The sequence below is a fragment of the Scyliorhinus torazame genome, chromosome 7 (genome assembly GCF_047496885.1).
Source record: "Scyliorhinus torazame isolate Kashiwa2021f chromosome 7, sScyTor2.1, whole genome shotgun sequence".
Classification (NCBI taxonomy): Eukaryota; Metazoa; Chordata; class Chondrichthyes; order Carcharhiniformes; family Scyliorhinidae; genus Scyliorhinus; species Scyliorhinus torazame.
The window spans coordinates 55711455-55737906 of record NC_092713.1 but is presented as its reverse complement, the minus strand read 5'-3'; the positions used below and the strand labels follow the sequence as shown (position 1 = coordinate 55737906).

At 44.5% G+C, this 26452-nt stretch overlaps 1 protein-coding gene across 2 annotated transcripts in view; it reads left to right on the top strand.

Moving 5' to 3' along the window:
• Positions 1-26020, top strand: part of zswim5 (zinc finger, SWIM-type containing 5) — a 301620-nt gene extending 275600 nt beyond the window's left edge. The window contains exons 8-15 of one of the 2 annotated variants that reach the window (XM_072510736.1): positions 2334-2471; positions 3334-3594; positions 5076-5211; positions 6551-6708; positions 10953-11116; positions 11734-11751; positions 22229-22310; positions 23382-26020. In XM_072510736.1, coding sequence (XP_072366837.1) covers positions 2334-2471; positions 3334-3594; positions 5076-5211; positions 6551-6708; positions 10953-11116; positions 11734-11751; positions 22229-22310; positions 23382-24244 — 1820 coding nt within the window. In that variant the 3' untranslated portion in view covers positions 24245-26020. The remainder of the gene's footprint in view (positions 1-2333; positions 2472-3333; positions 3595-5075; positions 5212-6550; positions 6709-10952; positions 11117-11733; positions 11752-22228; positions 22311-23381) is intronic. The other variant, XM_072510737.1, reaches the window with a different exon arrangement.
• Positions 26021-26452: the final 432 nt, after the last annotated feature.

Here is a 26452-nt window from a genome sequence, read left to right as displayed (position 1 = left end):
TGCAAGTTTCTTTTTATAGTCCTTTTATATTTCTTACAATGTTTTGTTGTCCTTTTCTGTTTTGTTTTTCTCTCATTGACTAGGATCTGTGCTTTTTTTCCCATTTTTTCATGCTTTTCTTGTTAGCTTTATTTTGTCCCTTATCTCTTTAATTATGCATGAATTTTTTAATCATGCATGGATTTCTTTGGAAATTTGAACTCTTATCCTTGGGGTATAACCTGCATCACATCAGTTCTTTTTTGAATACCTTCACTGTTCTGTCATTTTACCCATTCACAGATTTACTCTGTTAATTGTGGACAATCTCTGTCTCATCCCATTGACATTGGCCGTGACAAATATAGAATTTGTGTAGCTGTTTCATGTTTCTCCCCTTTAAACACCGCATTGCACTCAATCATGTTATGGTCACTATTAGATAAATGTTCATGTTTTGTTAAGCTACTAGCTAAATCTGGTTAATTGTTCATTTTTTTGTATAAATTTAGAGGACCCAGTTCTTTTTTTCCAATTAAGGGGCAATTTAGCATGGCCAATCCACCTAACCTGCACATCTTTGGGTCGTGGGTGTCAGACCCACGCAAACGCCGAGAGAATGTGCAAACTCCGCACGGACAGTGACCCAGGGCTAGAATCGAACCAGGGTCCTCAGCGCTGTGAGGCAGCAGTGCTAACCACTGCACCACCATGCCGCTTTAATTATTCATTATTAAATCGAATATGACCTGCTCCCTTTATCATTTTGGGCCAGATTGTTCTAGAAAACTATTCTGGACACACAAAGAATTTGGGCCTCACCGTTTCTGATGCACAATCACAACCACAGCTGCACAATCCTGCCATTAGATGTAAGTTGGCAACCTACAAGTCCCTATAATTATACCTGCATAACCAGTGAACTCAGTGGGAAACCCTCTGTCTTTGCTTTCCGGGTAAGCATTTGCGCTGCGGTTGTCCAAAAGCGCTAACTTCCCCTGGAAATTGCAGCGCGCTGGGAACTATTTGACAAAGTGATTTAACCGTTAACTTACTCTGGAAAGGTTAGAAGAACTAAAACCGCCTCTAAGTTCAGCTTAACAATTTTAATACCCAGACTTATCCCCGCGTGGGGCCCACACACGCGCTCACACACACACACATACGCAATCCCACAGGCGACTTCCCATCACCGTCTGCACCCCACAGTATTCCCTGACACTTTCACCCACGTGGGAGCCTGGCCTGAACTGGTTGGACCCCCTACCCCCCGATATCTGACCTGACCCCTCCGGTCCGAACCGACTGGCTCCTCCGCCCATGTCCAACCGCCCCATTCCCCAAATCCCATCTACTTACCTTAGATACTTATGCCATGCCTGTCATTTTCAGTGGGACCTTTAAGCTTACCTCCTTTATGACAGCTAGGGCTGATTGTTTTAGACTTTGCTGCTGGGCCCCAGTGATCCCTGCGCTGTCTGGATCTCACCCAGCCTGAGTTCTGAAGGTCAGGTGAGAAAGGCATTGAAGAAATTTGGTGCAGATAAGTGGGTATGGAGTGGCAATCCAACGCTGATTGCCACTCTGAGGAAGTTATGGCCCAATCAAATATGACAATAATGCATGGAAGATTATTATATAGTGTGGCACTGTACAATGGGAATCAACTTATTAATAAAGCAAATTCCTACTTATAAAATACTGATAGGAGAACCATCAGAAGGGTCCAACAACTTCTCGTGTTCGTGTGATCACATGCTAAATGTGGGCCACATCAAGAGGAATTTGGCATCTTGTAACCAGGGTACATAGTCTGCCCTTATTGGGTGGTTTTCCATTCATTTTGCAACTTGTGGGTTGTAAAGGCACTTTCAATTGGCACAGTGTGAGTGGACACGTGTTCAATAAAAGCGGAGTAGATATTTTATAAGCTTGGGAACACTTAACTCCCATGCTGAAAAAGGTTCACACATTGGAGCTACATGAACTTCAAGGAACTCCTCATTCTTGAAGAGCCCCTGAATTTTGGAAATAAGCCGTTAAATCTTCTGTAGGGAGAAGACTTGGGCTTGTCCCATTGTAATTGCTCCTCATGATCACATAAAGGAACTGATCATGGTAGAGGATGGCTGCCCTTTTTCTTTGCCTCTGCTGAAGGAGGATGTTAGTGGAGAATAAACTTCAAGGAACAAAATTAAAGGGGATGATAAAGTCTGTTGGAGAAAATAAATATACTGTGTATGTCTCGGACTTGAATTCCGTCAGAAAATATTGCTGATTTGTTAGTGAATCTAAAGAATTTTTCATTGGCCAACAGAAGCATCATTAATTTTTGATGCATTATTTCTTTTCAGAATTACTGCACAGAGGAGTAACTACAATTACCAATTTGGAAGGGTGGGTGGGTCATCCTTTGAACCCAATTGGGTGTCTCTTCATCACACTGACTGAAGCCTGTCGACTAGAGGATGAGAGTTGTATGGACACAACAGGTAAGAGAGTGTCCTCTTATTCGTTGCTTGCACCCGTTTGTTTCAGTGGGGTCGGTATCTTTGCATTGTAGGATAACTACTATATGCAGAACCTATTTGGAAGCTGTTATTCCTTTACTTTAGTAGACAGATGGGTGACTGAGACCAGTTTTATGATTCTGATCTTGGGTACTATAGATTCCTTAAATTATATGTGCTGTTCTCAGATTAAGTGTTCCCAATCATATCCTTGGTCACTTGGCATTTTTTCCCATCTGAAAGTAAATAAATAGTGGTGAAAAGCGTGGTAAAGGGAAGAGTCAAAGAGTGTGGCCCATAACCACCAGGTTCCCTGCAATCATCCCTGGACTATTTTTTTAAATGTCATGTACAGGAGAAATCTGTTAAAACAAACATGGAACTGGACATTGGTACATCCGAGTGAGAATAGTGCTGGAAGTGGAGAATAAGGGATGTGCATCCCAGCCAGGGTGTTGCTGCGCACCACATTGGAGCTGAAAAATAATATTAAAATTGCATGTTTTGACATACAAATGAGCAATTCACAGCAATGTTGTTTGTTTTAAAATATTTTAAACCAGTGTCTAACATGATTTTTAATTGCTACGGTTAATGGAAATTTAATTTCATTCAAATAAAATTCCTTTTTTAATCTGATGTGAGGAAGTTGGGGGGGGGGGCATTAATAGTTTGTTATACAAGAATGCAAATGAAATGCTGAAACCGCAAGTTTATAAGGATTCTCAAGTTTTTAACAGGCAAAAAGCTAGGATTTTAAAATGTTCCAGAATTAATTTATGGAACAGATGTTGACATTTTGTCCAGGACTTTTTTCGACTAATATTTATTTTACTCCCATTAGATTCTAGCAGTGATCTGAAGCCTGCTACCTACCAACATGTGGCTGTGTCTGGGTACCTAGATAGCAACGAATCCTACCTTACCCTTGCTATGGAGGTAGCGCTGATGGGCATGGGTCAGCAAAGAGTAATGCCTGAGGGCCTCTATGCACAAGACAAGGTCTGCCGCAATGAGGAGCAAATAATCTTCAAACTGCAGGAGCTTGAATTAGATGAAATGCTTGTACAGGTCCTCCGTAAGCAGTCTGTTATCTTATTAGAAGGTAAAACTAGTGTTTTCAATTAAATCTTTTTAAAGAAAGCAAATGAGCATCCACAGTTTCTCTGGGAAGACAAGTTAGAATGGTTGGTGTAGTGTATTATAATGCTACTTTTTCAGCTCTGGTAACAGTAATGTGAGAATAATCTTTATTATCACAAGTAGGCTGACATTAACACTGCAATGAAGTTACTATGAAAAGCCCCTAGTCACCACATTCCGGCACCTGTTCGGGTACACAGAGGAAGAATTCAGAATGTCTAAATTACCTAACAGCATGTCTTTCGGGACTTGTGGGAGGAAACCGGAGCACCCGGAGGAAACCCACTTGGAAACCCAAGGTCCATACCTCCACCATAACCCAGTAACCCCACCCAACACTAAGGGCAATTTTTGGACACTAAGGGCAATTTAGCATGGCCAATCCACCTAACCTGCACATCTTTGGACTGTGGGAGGAAACCGGAGCACCCGGAGGAAACCCACGCACACACGGGGAGGATGTGCAGACTCCGCACAGACAGTGACCCAGCGGGGAATTGAACCTGGGACCCTGGAGCTGTGAAGCAATTGTGCTATCCACAATGTTACCGTGCTGCTCTGATGTGAAGCAACAGTGCTAACCACTGTGCTACTGTGCCACCTTAAGGCTAAATTCATGCAGTGTAGTTTGACTTTGTTACTTTCAAAGTTAAAGAGATATGGCAGAAAGTGTTGTCTTCTTTGGGATCTGCTGTTAATTACTTCAGAGGCTGAAGTAAATTCCAAGATAAAGGCTATAAGTAAGATAGGATGGTCAAGTTAATTATTCATATTTATGCTGTTCCTCAATGGATATCGGGCACAACCTGGACTTGATGGTGTCTGGAAAGATATTTAATTTTGTTGTAATCGGAGAATTATATTTTTATGAACCATCTGCCATATAAATTGCTGCAGGGATATGCAGTCAGCTCCAGAAATCTCTTTTATTTCTATTATAAAATTAATTTAAGGAACAGATGAAGAAAACTTCAGAATCAGGGGAAATGACTTCAGTAAGAAAATACTTAGTTTCGGCAGTGATTTTTCCAGTACTGCAGTGAGACCTGTGCAAACTTTGAAGAGATGGTAGAAATTGCAGCATCTCTCCAAGATCTCTGAAACTTCTGTCAAAGTTATGTTAAAATATTGAGAGAATCCCCACCAAAGCTTAATCTCTTAATCTCAGTTTGCAACAAGACTGATCTACAAAAATGTTTAAAATTGCAGAGGGGGAAGCTAAAGTATTTAATTTTTCAAAAATAGATTAATGTTCATTGTCAAGTTCCCCAAAGATAGCTCTTCAATTTCAGGATTAACTATATTAAATTGAAAAGTATTTGCATAACACCTGCAGAAACATGTACATAAAAATGTCACCTTGCATGTAAAACTATTGCATGTAAAAATTCATCAGGACATTCTTCCTTCTACTGAGCTGACAGTAATTCTGATCATTAACAGGAGGTCCTTTCAGCGGCCTGGGCGAAGTCATTCACCGGGAAAGCGTGCCAATGCATACTTTTGCAAAGTATCTTTTTTCAGCTTTACTGTCCCACGATGCTGACCTTGCATACAAACTAGCTTTAAGAGCAATGAGGTTTGTAATTTAATTAGAACATTAAATCCTGGTATTGGTTGCATGCAATTTATGACACCTCCCCCCTCCACCCCCCTCCCCATAGTGTGCTTTGATACTATGTTAAGATATATGAGCAGCTACAGCCAATCATATATGTATATTTATCATTCTACTAAATACAAAAGGTGATTTGTGTAGTCATGGTAGCCACTATTGGCTTGGCAAGCGAGAGCTTCAGGCCTAAAAGTAATAAGGCCTAATATTTTAACATCCTGCATGAATATGAATGTGGCACTGGGAGCAGTGGAATGTGGAAGGTACTCTGTCCCCCACATGGCAAGAGTCTGGACATTAGTTCTGTGTGGTTGAATAAGGATGGGGGAAGGTTGCAAGCAGAGGCCAAGATTTATCTTCATAGGAAGGGTGACTAAAATTAAAACTTGACACTACATTCTTCTCCCAGAATGGCCCCTGCTCATTTGCTAGTTCCTGGTGGTACCATCTTAAAATGGGAAGAGATAAAAGGGTCCTAACGTTAATCTCTGCAGCACCTGGGGAATGCTCAGTTCACAAGCACCTGTTACATTGGATCTGTAACCTCTTTATCTATCCAAGGGCCACTTTGAAATAGTGAACCTGGGCTTGTCTACAAACGGTGCAGGACACAGGCAAGCATCGGAGACAATGTAGGAGAGAATCTTCATGGTCCTTTTCCTTCTGCAATGGAAAGACACTTATTTCTTTGGGTAGGCAGAGAGTCCGTAGTTAGGCCTTGAATCTGGATCTCCACCCAGATGCCCCAGCTCAGCGATAATTTTCATAAAAACAAAGTAATTGTGCCGTTTACACAAGATACCCATTTTTCATCCTAAAACATCATTAATGGCGAAACGGCTGTCTACACTTGGAATGGCAGCCAATTGACACTGGGATAAAGTTAGTACATAGAGCAGTCTTGGTCCAAGCTTGATAGGATCTGTTTCATGCTTGATTTTCCTCATCCGCACTCTGGCTTTACATCGGGGAACCAGGGTAGATGCAGAGAAAATGTGTCCTGCATTCCCTTCTTCCCACCTCCAGCCCAAGTCTCTGTAGAACAGGCAGATTGATTAATGACTTCTGATTTATATTGTCCTAATTCTTACACAAATATAATGGGGAAAATATCGAATTTGCAGAACATTAATACCTGGATATACAGCTGGTTGAAAAGCACTGTTCTAAGTCAGACTATGAACCAATAAATGATACAAGATATCATTGATACATTTTAGGCTATCCAGCAGGCTTGTGCACCGTTAATATCTGATCTCTATGTATCACCTCCAATATATTACAGCTGTGCTTATTTTTATAGATTACCTGTTCTGGAGTCGACGTCACATGCAGGCGATGTCTCCCACCCTCACCACATTGTTTCAGTTGTACCCAGTCGATATCCCCGGTGGTTTACTCTCGGACACCTCGAGTCTCAGCAATGTGAGCTGGCCTCCACAATGTTAACAGCTGCAAAAGGTTAGTCTTAACGCAACAGAAAAATAACTTTTTATCTCCACGTTTCTTACTAAATGCGTTGTGCTATAAAGTGATGAGATGAAAGTGTGCAGCTGTGTTCTCAACTCAGTAAAATTCTAATCTCAACCGTGTCATGGTGGAGAAGGCACCAAGAGGAAGCAAGGACCAGTGCTACAAGGTAAAGGGTGGAAGTTGCACCGATTTGCTGACCTCAACCTTCTAGAGGTCGATTGTAGACTGCGGCTGGATGGCAGCAAGTCAACTGCATACATTTATTTGGGAATATTGTTTGACACTGGGAGAGAAAAGAAATTAATGGGCTGGATTCTCCGTCCTGGAGACTAAGTGCTGACGCCAGCGTAGAATGTGTTGACTTTCACAGCAGGCAACTCGGCTCCGGCCCCTCACCAATTCCGGTGAGGGGCTAGCATTGTCAGCGACTGATCCGCCCATGCTGAAAATGGCCGGAGAATGGCAGTGTCCTGGGCTGTACATGCGCACGGTTGACGCAGTACAACATGGTGCCAGCCGTGCACGTAACCTAACCCGCAAACCACGACCCCACAGCCCGCCAGTCCCCCCAGCCCTAGCAGACGACCCCCCGACCGAGTGTGGTGGTGCTGGACACAGCCGGCACGCCGGCTCAAACCCCACGTGTCCCGCGCCGTCAGGAACTCGGCCCATCGGGGGCGGAGCATTGCGGGTGGGCCGGCCGATGACGCACCAACAGCGCTGAAATAGCCCATGGCGCACGTCAGGATGACACCATTTTGGAAGGGGAGAAGCATGGCAGATCGACATCAAACCAGCACCGACCCCGATTTCGGAATACGATTTTGGCGTCGGGCTATAGAGAATCCTGCCTAATATTCCTTCTTTGGAATGGCAAATCTCTTATTGAAACAAAAGCTAATAACATGGGTTTGGGCCTAACTTAGGTGTGTACCATTCTACAACAAAGTAGAACAAAATGTTGTTCATTTTGGGTTGATGGTACCAAAATTACCCACTGTATTCTAAGTCGGGAGAACAGAACAGTAAGCCACATAATTTTCATTATGGTACCCATGAAGTAAATTTATTTACCCAGTAAGATGTTGATAAATATGAGCATTTCCATAGGGCGTACCAGATAGTATATTTGGGAAAATTATTTTATTTTCATTTGTATAGCAGCATGCACCCAATGTGATGTGTGTGGCTTTTTAATGGTATAATGCTAAAATTATTTCTGGTCTATTAAAATATACAGAATGACATAGAAATTAGGAGCAGAACTAGGCAATTCAGCCCTTTGAGCCTGCTTCGCCATTCAATCAGATCATGACTGATCTCTTTCTGGTCTCAAAACACCTCCCTGCCGTTACCCATATCCCTTTAACCCGCCTTTTAAATCATAAATATATCTATCTCCTTCTTGAAACAGACTCCTTAATGAATCAGACTCCACTGCACTATGGGATAGTGAGTTCCACAAATTCACCACCCAGTGCGAGGAGTAGTTCCTCCTCATCTCAATTTTAAATCTACAGCCTATCAACCTATATCTGTGACCTCTTGTTCTAAATTGCCCCACAAGGGGGAACATTTGGTCTGCGTTAACTTTATCAATCCCTCTTTGAATTTGATATTCCTTGGTCAGATCCCCTCTCATTCTTCTAAACTCCAGCGAGTATAAGCCCCAAATTTGTTCTATCTCTCCTCATACGTCAACCCTATCCTGGAATCAATCTGGTGAACCTCCTCCGAACTGTCTCCAATGCCACCACATCCTTCTTCAAATAAGGAGACCAAAACTGGACACAATACTCCATACAATACTTATTTTTAAAAAGGTGTGGTCTCACCAGCACCTTATGGAATCATAGAATTTACAGTGCAGAAGGAGGCCATTCGGCCCATCGAGTCTGCATCGGTCCTTGGAAAGACCACCCTACCCAAGCCCACATCTCCACCTTATCCCTGTAACCCCACACAACCCTTTTAGGCACTAAGGGCAATTTAGCATGGCTAATCCACCTAACCTGCACATCTTTGGACTGGGAGGAAACCGGAGCACCCGGAGGAAACCCACGCAGACACGTGGAGAATGTGTAGACTCTGCACAGATAGTGACCCAAGCCGGGAATGGAACCTGTGACCCTGGAGCTGTGAAGCAACTGCTAACCACTGTGCTACTGTGCTGCCCATTATACAGTTGCAACATCACCTCTACTTTTATATTCCAGTCCTTTTGCAATAAACGCTAATATTCTATTTGCCTTTTTTATTACATGCTGTACCTGCATACCGACTTTCTGCCATTCATGAGCAAAAACACCCAGATCCCTCTACCCAGATGCATTTTGAATCTGTTTTCCATTTAGATAATGTGCCTTTCTATTTTTCTGGACAAAATGAATAACCTCACACTTATCCACCCCATTATAGAAAGGATATTATTAAACTAGAAAGAGTGCAGATAAGGGGCGAAATTCTCCTACCCGCCCCGCCACATTTCTGCGCCGACCGGCCGGCGGAAGTCTCCGTAACACCGGCCGGTCAATGGGGTTTCCCATTGTGGGGCACCCCCACGCCGTCGGGAAACCCCCGAGCGCCGGCAGAACGGAGACTCCCGCCGGCGGAGAATGACGCCCAAGATTACTAGGATGCTACTGGGACTTGATAGTTTCAGTTAGAAGGAGAGGCTGGGTGGACTGGGACTTTTTACCCTGGAGCATCGGAGGCTTAGGGGGTGATCATAGAGGTTTATAAAATAATGAGGGGTACAGATAAGTTAGATAGTCTAAAACTAGAGGACATAGGTTCAAGGGGAGAGGTACAAAATGGGACCAGAGGGACAATTGTTTCACACAATGAGTGTCTGGTACGAGCTGCCAGAAGCAGTAGTAGAGACAGGTACAATTTTGTCTTTCTAAATGCTTTTTTACAGTTATATGGGTAAGATGGGTGTAGAAGGATATGGGTCAAATGCGGGAAACTTGGACTTGCTTAGTGGTAGAAACTGGGCGGCATGGTCAAGTTGGGCCATAGGGCCTGTTTCCAGGCTGTAAACCTCAATTATTCTATGACTCTATAAACTCCTTCTGCTAAATTTTGGCCCATTCTCCTAGCCTGTTTATATCAATCTGTAAACTCTTTATTTCCTCTTCAATGCCTGCTTTCTCACTTATTTTAATATGACAGTTCATATTACACCACACTCCTGGATCAAAGAGGAATTTTCCAGAGCTCCTGAATTGGCCTCGTATTTATTTTCTCTTTTTTTGCCTTTCCTAGGCAATTGCAAAGCTGCTGATAGCTGGGGAGTACTGAGAGTCAAAATAACAATAATGACTGAATGGACCAGGCTCATGAAATAGCTGGACTTTTACTGTCTTATCTTTTCCATCTATTCATATTTGCATGGAAGGTGATAGGGTGCAGATCCTGTCTCCTATATTGGATTTGGATTTGAATTATTGTCACGTGTACCAAGGTACAGTGAAAAGTATTGTTTGCATACAGTCCAGACAGATCATTACATGCATAAATACACAATGTAAATACATAGACACGGGCATTGGGTGAAGCATATGGAGTGTAGTAGAGAAGATGTGTGAAGAGATCAGTTCAGTCCATAAGAGGGTCATTCAGGAGTCTGGTAACAGCAGGGAAGAAGCTGTTTTTTGAACCTGTTACTGCGTAGAGTATTGTAGAATTTCAGTAGCATAAACAATTTTCAACCCTTAAATCAAAACCAAACTTCTCCCAATCAATATGTAAAGAGACCACCTAAACTGGCATCAAAGTTAAATGATGTTTCCATAAGGTGGTACGGTAGCGTAGTGGTTTAGCACTGCTGTCTCACGACGCCAAGGACCCGGGTTCAATTCCGACCTTGGGTGACTGTGTGGTGTTTGCACACTCTTTCCTGTGTCTGCGTGGGTTTCCTCCGGGTGCTCCAGTTTCCTCCCACAGTCCAAAGATGCGCAGGTTAGGTGGATTGGCCATGCTAAATTGCCCCTTTGTGTCCAACAGGTTAAGTGGAGTTACAGGTATAGTGGGGAGGAGGTGGGGGGAAGAGAGAGTGGGCCTAGGTAGCGTGTCTTTCGCAGGGTCAGTGCAGACTCGACGGGCCAAATGGCCTCCTGCATTGCAGGGATTCTATGATTATAATGGCACTAACCTTGTTATTCACAGACTGAATTGGGAGCTTCAAACTCCCAAACTAGGCCCAATTAACTTCCTTTGACCATTTTCAGGGGATATGCTGCGATTGCGGACTGTCCTGGAAGCTATTCGGAAGAACATTCACTCCTCCTCCCTCATATTTAAACTGGCCCAGGATGCGTTTAAAATAGCAACACCAGCTGACATTCCACCCGATATCACGCTTCTCAACGTGGCTCTGGAGCTTGGATTGCAGGTAAGAACAATAAATTCACCAATCCAGAATAAACAAACCCAATCTAGGCAGTGCTTTTGAGGGAAGCACTGTCAGAGTAAGCCTCTGTCCACAAGGAAGCAAGGAGGGAAATTTTGCAAATAATTTCGAGGGAAGCATCGCTAGAGACCTAGAAATAGCCTATTTTGATCCCATCTTCTGAAAATGTGGTGGAAAACCTGAGACGAGGAAAATGTGGGGTGGAATTTTAGGGCACTTTTCTGTTGAGCAGCTGTGTGCATCCTCTTGGCATAGAGTACATTGAGTGCCTCACGGCGCCGAGGACCCAGGTTCGATCCCGGCTCTGGGTTGTTGTCCTTGTGGAATTTGCATATTCTCCCCGTGTCTGCGTGGGTCTTATCCCCACAACCCAAAGATGTGCAGGGTAGGTGGATTGGACGCGCTAAATTGACCCTTAATTGGAAAATTTGTTTTGAAATAGAGTCCATTGAGTGGCCCAAAATAGATCATTGAGCGAGATTTGATTTGCAACTTTGGAAGCCTGTCTTGGAGTCTGATTTGTATTGTGGAATAGGAAGGTAATAAGGTCACAACATTGTTTGCAGAAGAGTCTAATGAAACCAATTTTCTTTTATTAGGAGATGAGACATCAGCTGGTAAGCAGTACAGCAATTGGAAGGGAAAGAACGGAAAGAAAATTGAGAGGGAGGGTGAGGAAGTCCATCAGTGGAGACACAGAATTTTTGAGCTGGGACAGCAAATATATAATATTTTCAATTTTATTCTGTTGGAGCGTAAGATGCACTCAGGATGGCTCCCAATTGAAGGCAACTCTGAAGTAAATAACAGATATAATTCCAGTAAAGGAAAATATCAGTAGGGCAAAACAGTGAATAGTGGCCCAAATGGCTGGACCTTAAAGTACAATGTGGTTTGGTGCCCCTGATTCTCTGCATGATGAATTTGTTTCTTCTGATGTTCGACATAGTCCTGTGGGGAACGTAATGTGATGAGGCTACAGGAAACGTTTGATGTGACTTATTCCAATGCCACTCTGGTCCACTGTCTAAATAATGTTTGAAAATGGTCTTGGCTTAATCGTAACATTCTCACCTTTGAGTCAAATAGTTGTGGGCTCAAATCTTGAGCACATAATCCAGGATGATACTTCAATGCAATTGGGAGAGATTCAAGCATGGCTTTTCGCCTGCGAATCGGGTGTGTAGATTTGGGAGAATTCCCAGCTCCCCGAACATGACTTTTACAAATGGCTGCCCTGATAGCAGAACAAATTAGAAGTCAGGGTGGGTGACCCTGGAAGTAGTGAAGAGGATGCAGGTGGGTTGAGCAGAAGGCCTGCTTTGGGGATCCCGTACTCTGTCCAAAATGTAAAAAAAAGAATAAAAATGTAAAACGCCCCCCCCCCCCCCCCCCCCCACCCCAAGCCCGTATTCATACCTTCACACACACACCCTGAACACACTTCCCCAAGTCCCATCCAAGCCACCTCATGCCCTGTACTCAATCATACTCCTCGTACCCACCATGCCAACCTATAGCCCTTGTACTCTCCATGCCAACTGATGCTCTGTACCTGCCAGTCATGCTGTCCATGCCAACTGATGCCCAAGTAGCCTCCTTCCATTGCCCCTCATATCCTCTGTGCCAACCCATGTCCCCAATGGCCCTTTATAGCCCCTCTTCCAACTTAGTGCTAACCCATGCCACCCCCCCACTCACAACTCTATACCAACCATGTCAACTCACTCAGCATCCACCATGAATAGACCTCAGGACATTTGTAGAGATTAATACGTATTTATTTTGGACTTCACTATATTGGAAAAAAGCACTCTCATAAGAAAAAACCATTTTCTTCATTTACATTCCAGCAATTACATAAAGCCTTCTAACAAAAACATTTCATTGAAATACACAGCCCATTATAACAACAAGCATTGGAATTCATGGTCTCACATTTAAGAGACTATAACCACTTGTAGATGTTAATCAAACTGTGGAATGGCACGCATTCTACTGTGGTAATGGATGGTTTTGAAATCAGTCACTCGCAGTTATCCAGTAATAGCCTCCTGTTAACAGACATAGCGAAATAGCAAGGAATGATTTTTTTTTTTTAACACTTCAGACATTTTATTTTAAAGATTTAAAGGGCAGGACTTTTGATAACTTGACAGCTTCCTTTGACATGTGCTTTTGACATTTCCTCTTGACACTTTTTAAAGGTCCTCTTGTCATTTCCACCTGATAGTTCTTTTTACAGGTCTTCTCGACAGTTTTTCACAGTTTTGACAATTGATTTTGACAGCTCTGTTGATAGTTCCAATGAACTTGACAGTAGGTTGAGGTTCCTTTTATGTACATTTATGCCTACTTTAAAAATTTCAAAAGGCAATTGACCTCCCCCAAAGATGCCCCGGGACCATATCCAAAGGGGTACTTTACTTTTCCAAGGGGTACCCTGGCTACCCAAAGAGGTGCACAATGTTCAGACCTGCTCTTACCGGGTCCATCTATTCAGCACACTTCAGGTTTCACAGTCCTGGGTTACCAAAATCCTACTCTGAGTCAGCTGATGAGCTAAATGGCCAGTTGCCTCCATTAAATGCAAACTGCCCCCATTCCGGACCCCGCGAAAATGGGAAGTGCCGGAATCAAGGGCGGGACTTACAATTTTCGGGCATTTCTGCCATTTTCTTTCTTTTTTTTTTATTAAATATTTTATTGAAAATTTTTGGTCAACCAACACAGTACATTGTGCATCCTTTACACAATATTATAACAACACAAATAACAATGACCTATTTTATAAACAAAAAATGAATAAATAATAAATAACAAAAATGAAAACTAGCCCTAATTGGCCTGCCTTGTCACAAGTAACACTCTCCAAAAATATAATTTAACAGTCCAATATATAATTATCTGTAGCAACGACCTATACATACTATACAGTATATATTAACAACCCTGAGAGTCCTTCTGGTTCCTCCTCCCCCCCCCCCCCCCCGATCCTGGGCTGCTGCTGCTGCCTTCTTTTTCCCATTCCGTCTATCTTTCTGCGAGGTATTCGACGAACGGTTGCCACCGCCTGGTGAACCCTTGAGCCGACCCCCTTAGGACGAACTTAATCCGCTCTAGCTTTATAAACCCCGCCATGTCATTTATCCAGGTCTCCACCCCCGGGGGATTGGCTTCTTTCCACATTAGCAATATCCTGGCCGGGCTACTAGGGACGCAAAGGCCAAAACATCGGCCTCTCTCGCCTCCTGCACTCCCGGCTCTTGTGCAACCCCAAATATAGCCAACCCCCAGCTTGGTTCGACCCGGACCCCCACTACTTTTGAAAGCACCTTTGTCACCCCCATCCAAAACCCCTGTAGTGCCGGGCATGACCAAAACATATGGGTATGATTCGCTGGGCTTCTCGAGCACCTCGCACACCTATCCTCCACCCCAAAAAATTTACTGAGCCGTGCTCCAGTCATATGTGCCCTGTGTAATACCTTAAACTGAATCAGGCTTAGCCTGGCACACGAGGACGACGAGTTTACCCTGCTTAGGGCATCTGCCCACAGCCCCTCCTCGATCTCCTCCCCCAGCTCTTCTTCCCATTTCCCTTTTAGTTCATCTACCATAGTCTCCCCTTCGTCCCTCATTTCCCTATATATATCTGACACCTTACCATCCCCCACCCATGTCTTTGAGATCACTCTGTCCTGCACCTCTTGTGTCGCGAGCTGCGGGAATTCCCTCACCTGTTGCCTCGCAAAAGCCCTCAGTTGCATATACCTGAATGCATTCCCTTGGGGCAACCCATATTTCTCGGTCAGCGCTCCCAGACTCGCGAACTTCCCATCCACAAACAGATCTTTCAGTTGTGTTATTCCTGCTCTTTGCCACATTCCATATCCCCCATCCATTCCCCCCGGGGCAAACCTATGGTTGTTTCTTATCGGGGACCCCCCCAAGGCTCCAGTCTTTCCCCTATGCCGTCTCCACTGTCCCCAAATCTTCAGTGTAGCCACCACCACCGGGCTTGTGGTGTAGTTCCTCGGTGAGAACGGCAATGGGGCTGTCACCATAGCCTGTAGGCTAGTCCCCCTACAGGACGCCCTCTCTAATCTCTTCCGCGCCGCTCCCTCCTCCTCTCCCATCCACTTACTCACCATTGAAATATTAGCGGCCCAATAATACTCACTTAGGCTCGGTAGTGCCAGCCCCCCCCTATCCCTGCTACGCTGTAAGAATCCCTTCCTCACTCTCGGGGTCTTCCCGGCCCACACAAAACCCATGATGCTCTTTTCAATCCTTTTAAAAAAAGCCTTCGTGATCACCACCGGGAGGCACTGAAACACAAAGAGGAATCTCGGGAGGACCACCATCTTAACCGCCTGCACCCTCCCTGCCATTGACAGGGATACCATATCCCATCTCTTGAAATCCTCCTCCATCTGTTCCACCAACCGCGTTAAATTTAACCTATGCAATGTGCCCCAATTCTTAGCTATCTGGATCCCCAGGTAACGAAAGTCCCTTGTTACCTTCCTCAACGGTAGGTCCTCTATTTCTCTACTCTGCTCCCCTGGATGCACCACAAACAACTCACTTTTCCCCATGTTCAATTTATACCCTGAAAAATCCCCAAACTCCCCAAGTATCCGCATTATTTCTGGCATCCCCTCCGCCGGGTCCGCCACGTATAGTAGCAAATAGTCCGCATACAAAGATACCCGGTGCTCTTCTCCTCCCCTAAGTACTCCCCTCAACTTCTTGGAACCCCTCAACGCTATCGCCAGGGGCTCAATCGCCAGTGCAAACAATAATGGGGACAGAGGGCATCCCTGCCTTGTCCCTCTATGGAGCCGAAAATATGCAGATCCCCGTCCATTCGTGACCACGCTCGCCACTGGGGCCCTATACAACAGCTGCACCCATCTAACATACCCCTCTCCAAAACCAAATCTCCTCAACACCTCCCACAAATAATCCCACTCCACTCTATCAAATGCTTTCTCGGCATCCATCGCCACTACTATCTCCGTTTCTCCTTCTGGTGGGGCCATCATCATTACCCCTAACAACCTCCGTATATTCGTGTTCAGCTGTCTCCCCTTCACAAACCCAGTTTGGTCCTCGTGGACCACCCCCGGGACACATTCCTCTATTCTCATTGCCATTACCTTGGCCAGGACCTTGGCATCTACATTTAGGAGGGAAATAGGTCTATAGGACCCGCATTGTAGCGGGTCCTTTTCCTTCTTTAAGAGAAGTGATATCGTTGCTTCAGACATAGTCGGGGGCAGTTGTCCCCTTTCCTTTGCCTCATTAAAGGTCCTCGTCAGTACCGGGGCGAGCAAGTCCACATATTTTCTATAGAATTCGACTGGGAATCCATCCGGTCCCGGGGCCTTTCCCGCCTGCATGCTCCTAATTCCTTTCACCACTTCTTCTACCTCGATCTGTGCTCCCAGTCCCACCCTTTCCTGCTCTTCCACCTTGGGAAATTCCAGCCGATCCAAGAAGCCCATCATTCTCTCCCTCCCATCCGGGGGTTGAGCTTCATATAATTTTTTATAAAATGTCTTGAACACTCCATTCACTCTCTGCGCTCCCCGCTCCATCTCTCCTTCCTCATCCCTCACTCCCCCTATTTCCCTCGCTGCTCCCCTTTTCCTCAATTGGTGTGCCAGCAACCTGCTCGCCTTCTCCCCATATTCGTACTGTACACCCTGTGCCTTCCTCCATTGTGCCTCTGCAGTGCCTGTAGTCAGCAAGTCAAATTCTACATGTAGCCTTTGCCTTTCCCTGTACAGTCCCTCCTCCGGTGCTTCCGCATATTGTCTGTCCACCTCAAAAGTTCTTGCAGCAACCGCTCCCGTTCGTTACTCTCCTGCTTCCCTTTATGTGCCCTTATTGATATCAGCTCCCCTCTAACCACCGCCTTCAACGCCTCCCAGACCACTCCCACCTGGACCTCCCCATTATCATTGAGTTCCAAGTACTTTTCAATGCACCCCCTCACCCTTAGACACACCCCCTCATCTGCCATTAGTCCCATGTCCATTCTCCAGGGTGGGCGCCCTCCTGTTTCCTCCCCTATCTCCAAGTCCACCCAGTGTGGAGCGTGATCCGAAATGGCTCTCGCCGTATACTCCGTTCCCCTCACCTTCGGGATCAATGCCCTACCCAGCACAAAAAAGTCTATTCGCGAGTAGACTTTATGGACATAGGAGAAAAACGAGAACTCCTTACTCCTAGGTCTGCTAAATCTCCACGGGTCTACACCTCCCATCTGCTCCATAAGATCTTTAAGTACCTTGGCTGCTGCCGGCCTCCTTCCAGTCCTGGACTTTGACCTATCCAGCCCTGGTTCCAACACCGTATTAAAATCTCCCCCCATTATCAGCTTTCCCATCTCTAGGTCCGGAATGCGTCCTAGCATCCGCCTCATAAAATTGGCATCATCCCAGTTCGGGGCATATACGTTTACCAAAACCACCGTCTCCCCCTGTAGTTTGCCACTCACCATCACGTATCTGCCCCCGTTATCCGCCACTATAGTCTTTGCCTCGAACATTACCCGCTTCCCCACTAATATAGCCACCCCCCTGTTTTTCGCATCTCGCCCCGAATGGAACACCTGCCCCACCCATCCTTTGCGTAGCCTAACCTGGTCTATCAGTTTCAGGTGCGTTTCCTGTAACATAACCACATCTGCCTTAAGTTTCTTAAGGTGTGCGAGTACCCGTGCCCTCTTTATCGGCCCGTTCAGCCCTCTCACGTTCCACGTGATCAGCCGAGTTGGGGGGCTTCCTACCCCCCCCCCCCCTTGTCGATTAGCCATCACCTTTTTCCAGCTCCTCACCCGGTTCCCACGCAGCTGTATCTCCCCCTGGCGGTGCCCCCCCGCCCATCCTCTCCCATACCAGCTCCCCCCTCTCCCCAGCAGCAGCAACCCAGTAATTCCCCCCTCCCACCCCCCCTGCTAGATCCCCCGCTAGCGTAATTACTCCCCCCATGTTGCTCCCAGAAGTCAGCAAACTCTGGCTGACCTCGGCTTCCCCCCGTGACCTCGGCTCGCACCGTGCGACGCCCCCTCCTTCCTGCTTCTCTATTCCCGCCATGATTATCATAGCGCGGGAACCAAGCCCGCGCTTCTCCCTTGGCCCCGCCCCCAATGGCCAACGCCCCATCTCCTCCACCTCCCCTCCACCCCCCATCACCACCTGTGGGAGAGAGAAAAGTTACCACATCGCAGGATTAGTACATAAAACCCCTCTTTGCCCCCCACATTCGCCCCACCACTTTGTTCAAACGTTCTTTTTAATAACCCGCTCATTCCAGTTTTTCTTCCACAATAAAAGTCCACGCTTCATCCGCCGTCTCAAAGTAGTGGTGCCTCCCTCGATATGTGACCCACAGTCTTGCCGGTTGCAGCATTCCAAATTTTATCTTCTTTTTATGAAGCACCGCCTTGGCCCGATTAAAGCTCGCCCTCCTTCTCGCCACCTCCGCACTCCAGTCTTGATAAACGCGGATCACCGCGTTCTCCCATTTACTGCTCCGAGTTTTCTTCGCCCATCTAAGGACCATTTCTCTATCCTTAAAACGGAGGAATCTCACCACTATGGCTCTGGGAATTTCTCCTGCTCTCGGTCCTCGCGCCATCACTCGGTATGCTCCCTCCACCTCCAACGGACCCGCCGGGGCCTCCGCTCCCATTAACGAGTGCAGCATCGTGCTCACATATGCCCCGACGTCCGCTCCCTCCACACCTTCAGGAAGACCAAGAATCCTCAGGTTGTTCCTCCTTGCGTTGTTTTCCAGTGCCTCCAACCTTTCCACACATCGTTTCTGATGTGCCTCCTGCGTCTCCGTCTTCACCACCAGGCCCTGTATATCGTCCTCATTCTCGGCTGCCTTTGCCTTCACGACCCGAAGCTCCCGCTCCTGGGTCTTTTGTTCCTCCTTTAGCCCTTCGATCGCCTGTAGTATCGGGGCCAACAGCTCTTTCTTCATTTCCTTTTTGATCTCTTCCACACAGCATTTCAAGAACTCTTGTTGTTCAGGGCCCCATGTTAAACTGCCATCTTGGTTTTTGCTTGCCTTCCTTGCCGCTGTTCTAAAGGATCCACTGCAATCTGGCCACTCTCTCCTCCTTTTTCCATCCGTATCCAGGGGGGATTCCCTTCTGGTTTACCGCACAGTGTTTTTAGCCGTCAAAATTGCCGTTGGGGCTCCTATCAAGAGCCCAAAAGTCCGTTTCACAGGGAGCTGCCGAAACGTGCGACTCAGCTGGTCATCGCCGCACCCGGAAGTCCCATTTTCTTTTTTTAAATAAATTTAGAGTACGCAATTCATTTTTTTCAATAAAGGGGCAATTTAGCGTGGCCAATTCACCTACCCTGAACATCTTTTTGAGTTGTGGGAGTGTGACCCACGCAGACACTGGGAGAATGTGTCAACTCCACACGGTCAGTGACCCGGGGCCGGGTCATGGAGAAAATCCAGGCCTCCGTCTTTTGAATAAGGCATGCAACTGAGATTCTTATTTACCCATTTGGGTAGATGTAAAGATTGACTCCCTCCTTTAAACTGTTGGCAATTTCTAATTCATGTGTTTCCATGCATCTTGATGTCACTGAATTTATTTTGAAATTCGTGGGAAGCCCCTCCCCTACCAAGAAACATGTTTCCAACCTAGCAGAACTATGCCTGAGCTAAATAAAACAAGGAAACTATGTAGAATATTTATTCATCAATCAAGAGTAAGAAGTTCTGTATTTTCCTCTTTTGCAAGCTGTTCTGGGTAATGCACTTCTCACAGTTGAGGGGGAACTTTCCCAAATGACCACGTATCCTACTTTAGGCCAAATACCAGAAGCAGCGTTAGTCTGATGACCAGAATCCACCCGTTTTCTTTTCTCCACTTTCTCCACAATGAGCATGGTATAACTTGGAAATTAAATGGACGACCAAATCCTCGGGCACCTGCCAGTGGCTTTGTAGATTGATTCAACAATATGCAGCCAACGTACAGCGCTTAAAAATATTTTCTTGACTGGTCTCCTTCAGAGAAAAAAAAACATTGATGTACTTCTAGCTATGATATTGCACACAGTTGCTACAATCTGATTTTGATTTGATTGATTTTTGATTCATTTATTTATTGTCACATGTACCAAAGTACAGTGTAAAGTATTTTTCTGCGGCCGAGGGAACGTACACAGTACGTACATTGTAGACAAAAGAATAATCAACAGAGTACATTGACAAATGGTACATCGACAAACAGTGGTTGGTTACAGTGCAGAACAAGGGGCCAAACAAAGCAAATACATGAGCAAGAGCAGCATAAGGCATCGTGAATAGTGTTCTTACAGGGAACAGATCAGTCCGAGGAGAGTCGTTGAGGAGTCTTATAGCTGTGGGGAAGAAGCTGTTCCTATGTCTGGATGTGTGGGTCTTCAGACTTCTGTACCTTCTGCCTGGTGGAAGGGTTTGGAAGAAGGCAATGACTGGGTGGGAGGGGTCTCTGATAATGCTCTCTGCCTTCCTGAGGCAATCTTCCGGTTCTCACTTACCAGGTTTATGTTATAAAATGGCTCCCTCAGTGAGGCACCAGAAGGTCACAAACGCCCAGTGAGCTGTTTCCACTATAAAGGAGTGGGAGTATGGTGTTGAGATGGAGGATCAACCATGATCACATTGAATGGAGGAGCAGGTTTGATGGGCCAAATGGCCTACTCCTCCGATTTTCTATGTTTCTATTTACAGAGGAAGGACAGGGAGATGGGAGAAGTTGTGGGTGAGAGAGCGAGATTGCAGGAGAGGGAAGGAATAACAAAAACCTGAAAATATAAGCACTTTGCATAGTACAGAAATTATTGGACTGAATCTTCCATGGAGTGGCAATCCACTCCCCTCTTATTTTCCTACCTTAGAACATAACTCCATGTTTCTCACCCAGGCCTCCAATCACAGTCTGCTGAGAAATGTGGAACTTGGCTGCTCTTGGAGCCCTTTAGTGTAGTGTAGGAGCATTGGGGGAGTTGAAACCACGCCCCTTTTCACAACACCAGCTGCCACGTACTGGTAGCTTTAAATGTCCCAGCCACTTTAACAGGCCATGGAGAAACGGTAATGTCAGATAAATGGGTGAGGGAGGAGGATGGATCAGTGGGGAATGATTAAGGGGTATTCTGATTGTCATGGCGGTAATCGTGGGGTGGGTGGGTGTTTGGATGGTTTGTGGGGGCTGGTCAAAGAGTGGTTAAAGGATTGGGGCGGGGCTTCATGTAGGTAGTTGGGGGTGAGGGAGTAGTCGAAAGATGAGGGGATGGTCAGGTAGCCAGGGGGATCTGGTCTGGGGGCAGGGGTTGGTCAGGTGGAGATTGGGATAATCTGATTGGGGGGTTGGTTGGGGTGTAATCAGTGGATTGGTACAGTTAACAAGGAGTTAGAACTAATTTTAGTCCTAACGTTTCCTGAGTGACTATTTGGCAAAGTAATTCGGAACCATCTGAAGTCTCCAACTTTAAATTGGAGTTTAGAAGGGTCCCAGATGCAAGGTAATTACCCAATTAAAATTGAAACTTTCTGGGCAATTCCTGTGCAGTGCTTACATGGGGGCATCTGAGGGACCCCAGTACATCTTCCAAGGTACTGCTGGATATGACCATCTGAAGGACAGAAGATCTGGGCAATTGTTTTTTTTGAGAATGTAGATTTTAGCATTTCTTGTACACATCAATTTTATAATCAATATATAACCATAGAATCCATAAAATACACTCCACATTATTTAGATTCCCCAATGATTTGAGTGCATTATTATCCTTCACTTCATGGAGCTGGAGGATACAGAAACATTCTACTGTTCCCCAATAATTGGAGCAGGTTGCAAGCAATGCATTCTGTTCTTCTCCCTCATTTATCCAGTGATGGGAGATTTAAACTGTGTTTTTGCTAGTGCTGCACAAGAGTGTTGAAATTGTGAGGCATGTTGCCACCTTTAATCTAGTGCTGAGAACAATGTTTGGGATTCAGGGAGATGGGAAAATACCTAATGGAAAGGAAAATAATCCAATTCATCTGGTTTTCCTGCAGGTGATGCGGATGACCTTGTCGACCCTCAATTGGAGGCGCAGGGAAATGGTGCGCTGGCTGGTGACCTGTGCTACAGAAGTTGGTATGCAACTATGATTGTTGCAATAAACCTTTTAGAACATGCATTGAAATATGTTGTCAAATCAAAATTAATTTTAAGTTTATCTTGAGTGTCAAAGATATCTAAAAAAAATGCAAGAAACTGGAACACATTGAGCTAACTCTGCTTGGATTTCCATTGGATAAATTTGCTAATTAATTCATGCTAACCATTTCTGGTTTATTCCTGTCTGTGTCACAAATTAAACTTTTACAGCTGACATTGCATGACTTTCAGAGTACACTCATGTTACCAGCTATTTCCATATTGTGAATTCCGTGTTCTTATTTCAGCTTAGGTTCAAAAGCTCCACCAAGACAAGTTCACCCGTAGTCCACTCGTGATCAATGTTGCCAGTATTCACTGTTTCAGCAATAATATTTACAAGGAATACGACAAATAGAAAATTCCAAGGGATATCAATGTAAATTCTTTGTACCTCCAGGGGGGGCAGTGTCATTTATTTAATGTTGCTAGACCATTAACTGTTTTTACAAAAAAATGTCTGTTCCATTGTTTTAATTGTTACTCCCAAGAAATTAGTACATATACAGAGGTCTCTGTCATCCCTTGTGTTTTTTATTTTCAGAAACCGATTGCAACAGCAAACCAAGTGGAATCCCTTCCCTCTCCTTTCCCTGCTCATTGCAGCATGATGTTTTGCTGCAGCAACATTATATTTCTTCTCCAAATGCTGTTCCGCAATCTACTCACCAAAAGATGAGACTTCCACAAAAATGACACCAGCAGACAATTTTTCCGTAGCGGTTCTAAAGCAAAACAGAATATTAAGGGGCAACTGAGAAAGCCTAATATATGATCATTAACATTATGAAACAATATATTAACATTATGAAACAATATATTTTCTATCTTTTAACTATAGTCATTCCATCCTTTTCCATATGTTTCTCTTATTGGCCTATTAAGGCAGGAACCCGATGAGATGAATCTAGTTCCACAAAGGGGGAAAAAAATCAGTCTGAAAAATGTCTAAATGTGGAATAGCTCACTTACACTTTGTTCTCTTTCTCCTCTCCTCTTTCCTTGTAGGCGTGCGAGCTTTGGTCAGCATCCTGCAGAGCTGGTACACACTTTTCACTCCAACTGAAGCGACTAGCATTGTGGCAGCCACGGTCACATCACACAACACCATTCTTCGGCTGAACCTGGACTACACACAGCGGGAGGAATTGGCGAGCTGTGCGCGGACCCTTGCTCTTCAGTGTGCCATGAAGGATCCTCAGAATTGTGCACTGTCTGCATTAACTCTATGTGAAAAAGACCATATTGCCTTTGAGACGGCCTACCAAATTGTTATCGATGCAGCTTCTACGGGTATGACCTACTCCCAATTGTTTACTATAGCTCGGTATATGGAGCATAGAGGGTACCCGTTGCGGGCCTTCAAACTTGCAAGCCTCGCCATGACCCACCTCAATTTAGCCTACAACCAAGACACCCATCCAGCTATCAATGACGTTCTTTGGGCATGTGCATTGAGCCACTCCTTGGGAAAAAATGAACTAGCTGCCATTATCCCTCTGGTGGTTAAGAGCGTACAATGTGCCACAGTGTTATCGGACATTCTGCGCAGGTGCACAATGACAGCCCCTGGACTGGCAGGCATTCCTGGCCGGCGAAATTCTGGTAAACTAATGTCGACTGACAAAGCTCCACTCCGTCAGCTGCTGGATGCCACAATTGGTGCTTATATCAACACCACCCACTCTCGTCTAACACACATCAGCCCTCGCCATTATGGGGAGTTTATAGAATTTCTCAGCAAAGCCAGAGAGACGTTTCTGATGGCACAGGATGGACATATACAATTTGCGCAGTTCATAGATAATCTAAAACAAATTTATAAGGGAAAGAAAAAGCTAATGATGCTTGTCCGAGAACGCTTTGGCTGATGCACTATTTATAAACTTTTATTGGTTCCTATTTTTTTGTTCAACTGTGATCTTGTCTCATAGGAGTGGTACTCAGTGTCTTGGCACAACCAGTGGAGCCAGTCAGCATTTATTTGAGCATTAACCAATTTATACATTGTTCAATAATTTCAGTAGCCACAAAAATAATTGTTCTCGCACATAAAACTCAAGGATTATGGAAAACAAAGTTATATAAAGTTTCTTACACTTTACAAGTGTATCCATTATACCAAATTCTGTCACACAAGGCAAATACCTCTATCTCTCACTTGTTCTCCTCTCTTTCTCTCTCCCTCTCACTCTCTCTCTGATTATCTCTATCTTGCTGTCTCCCATAGTCAGCTTTAATCTCCATGAGTGACCAGGTTTTAAAGCAAAAGGAAGAGTACACATTCTTTAAAAGAAATGTACAAGCAAAGCAACACTAAACCTCACGCACCACCAAAACAGTTTAGTGAGATGGCTTACTCACATGTGACCATATGCCATGTGTTTGTGTGTGTGTGAAGGTACTTAAAGAAGAGACCATTCTCAGGGATGCAAAAGTAGCAAAAGCATTTATTGAAAACTGTAAATATTATATTATATGTGTCAATTATTGAAAGAATTGTAAAGTATATTAATTTATAATTAATATTCTATGTCATTAATGGGATACTTGAAATTCACTGTGGGCTGGAAATGTTTTAACAGGAGGGAGACTGCAGAGCACATTTCTCAGGTTACCCCCACCCCCCCCCACCCCCCCTCCCCATGCATTGTGCGTTTGTATGCGAACGAGTGAAGGAGATGGCATCTCTATGCAGAGCTACTTGCATACTGTCCACTGGGTCTGAAATAGATCCCAAGGGTGAATTGGGGTTTTTTTTTTAATGAGTTTTATTTTTAAGAGTTGATGGTCAGGTGCAGATTGGAGAAGAATTTGGGCTTGGTACTTTATGAAAGTACACAAGGGTATTAATTAACCTGCCACATGTACCTCTGTCAGGACAGTATTTTGTGGTTCGAACAATTATTTAAAAAATGAAAAGTCGCGGGTGTCTGTGAAGTGAATGAGCTGGTAGCACTCCGCTTCCTTTGTTAGATCTTGCGTGTGCAACCTCTTGTCATTAAATAAATCATAATTCTTAATAACACCTCCACCATGTTCTAAATACCACACCGATAAATAACAATTAAAAAACAAATTATTTAAAAAGTGTTTCAACTTACAAAGCTGTTGCCTTTCCAATGTCATTCATTCAAGAAAGAAAGTGTTTTAAGTTTTTCTTCTGTTACGTTCCTGCGTCCAATGTTTTTCTTTTTACAGATAGCTGCTTCCTGTGAACGGTTTTGGGGAAAAAAGTGTAAATCTTGTTGGTCCGGTTGCATTGCAAAAAAAAAAAACTTTTTTTGAATGTCTTTGTGTTAACTGTACCAGTGTCCGTTTGTCATAGTTTTAGGGGAAAAATGCGCTGATAGAGAACGTTGACTAGATGTACCTACTGTTGAGATATGAAAAAAAAAAGTGTTTAGTAAATGTCGCCTCTCTCTGCGCTACTGAAAGCTTAATTCAGTATTTGTTGCCACAAAAGTATCTACTTTCATCAACGATTCATTTTTTTGTGTAACCTCTTGCTCTGATGTTTGAAAAGACAAAAAATACAAAATTTAATACTATTTATGTAATGCTACTACCATTTTATATAACTGTCAAAAATTTCAGTGCTTTTTTTAATGAATAAAGTGTGGAACACAAGTACAATTCTAACCTTTTTCAGTGTGTCTGTCTGGGGATTATTTAGCTGCACTGTAACAGTTTTGATATTTTTCTTTGCCCTACCCCCAAGTCCAACTGCTATACATGTAAAAGGTGTTTCCAGGAGAGAAGACTACCATGAAGGATCATCATTGTGATACATTAACTCTGTTTCTTTCCCCACAGACGTACTTAGTATTTCCAGCGTTGCTTATTTATATTTCAGATTTTCAGCATCTGCAATATTTTGTACCAAAACAAAATGCTCCAGCCAGCACACTCACGCCCAAGGTGCCCAAGACGTAACTTCATGGCTTGTGTTGGCAGAAGTTGCAGGTTCCTTGTCTGATTCTGATGCATGCAAAATAGTTCATTTAGCATGAATATGGGAATGTATTGAAACACAAGCTCTGCGTTCATATTTTGAATAATTAGGTAATCTGAAACTG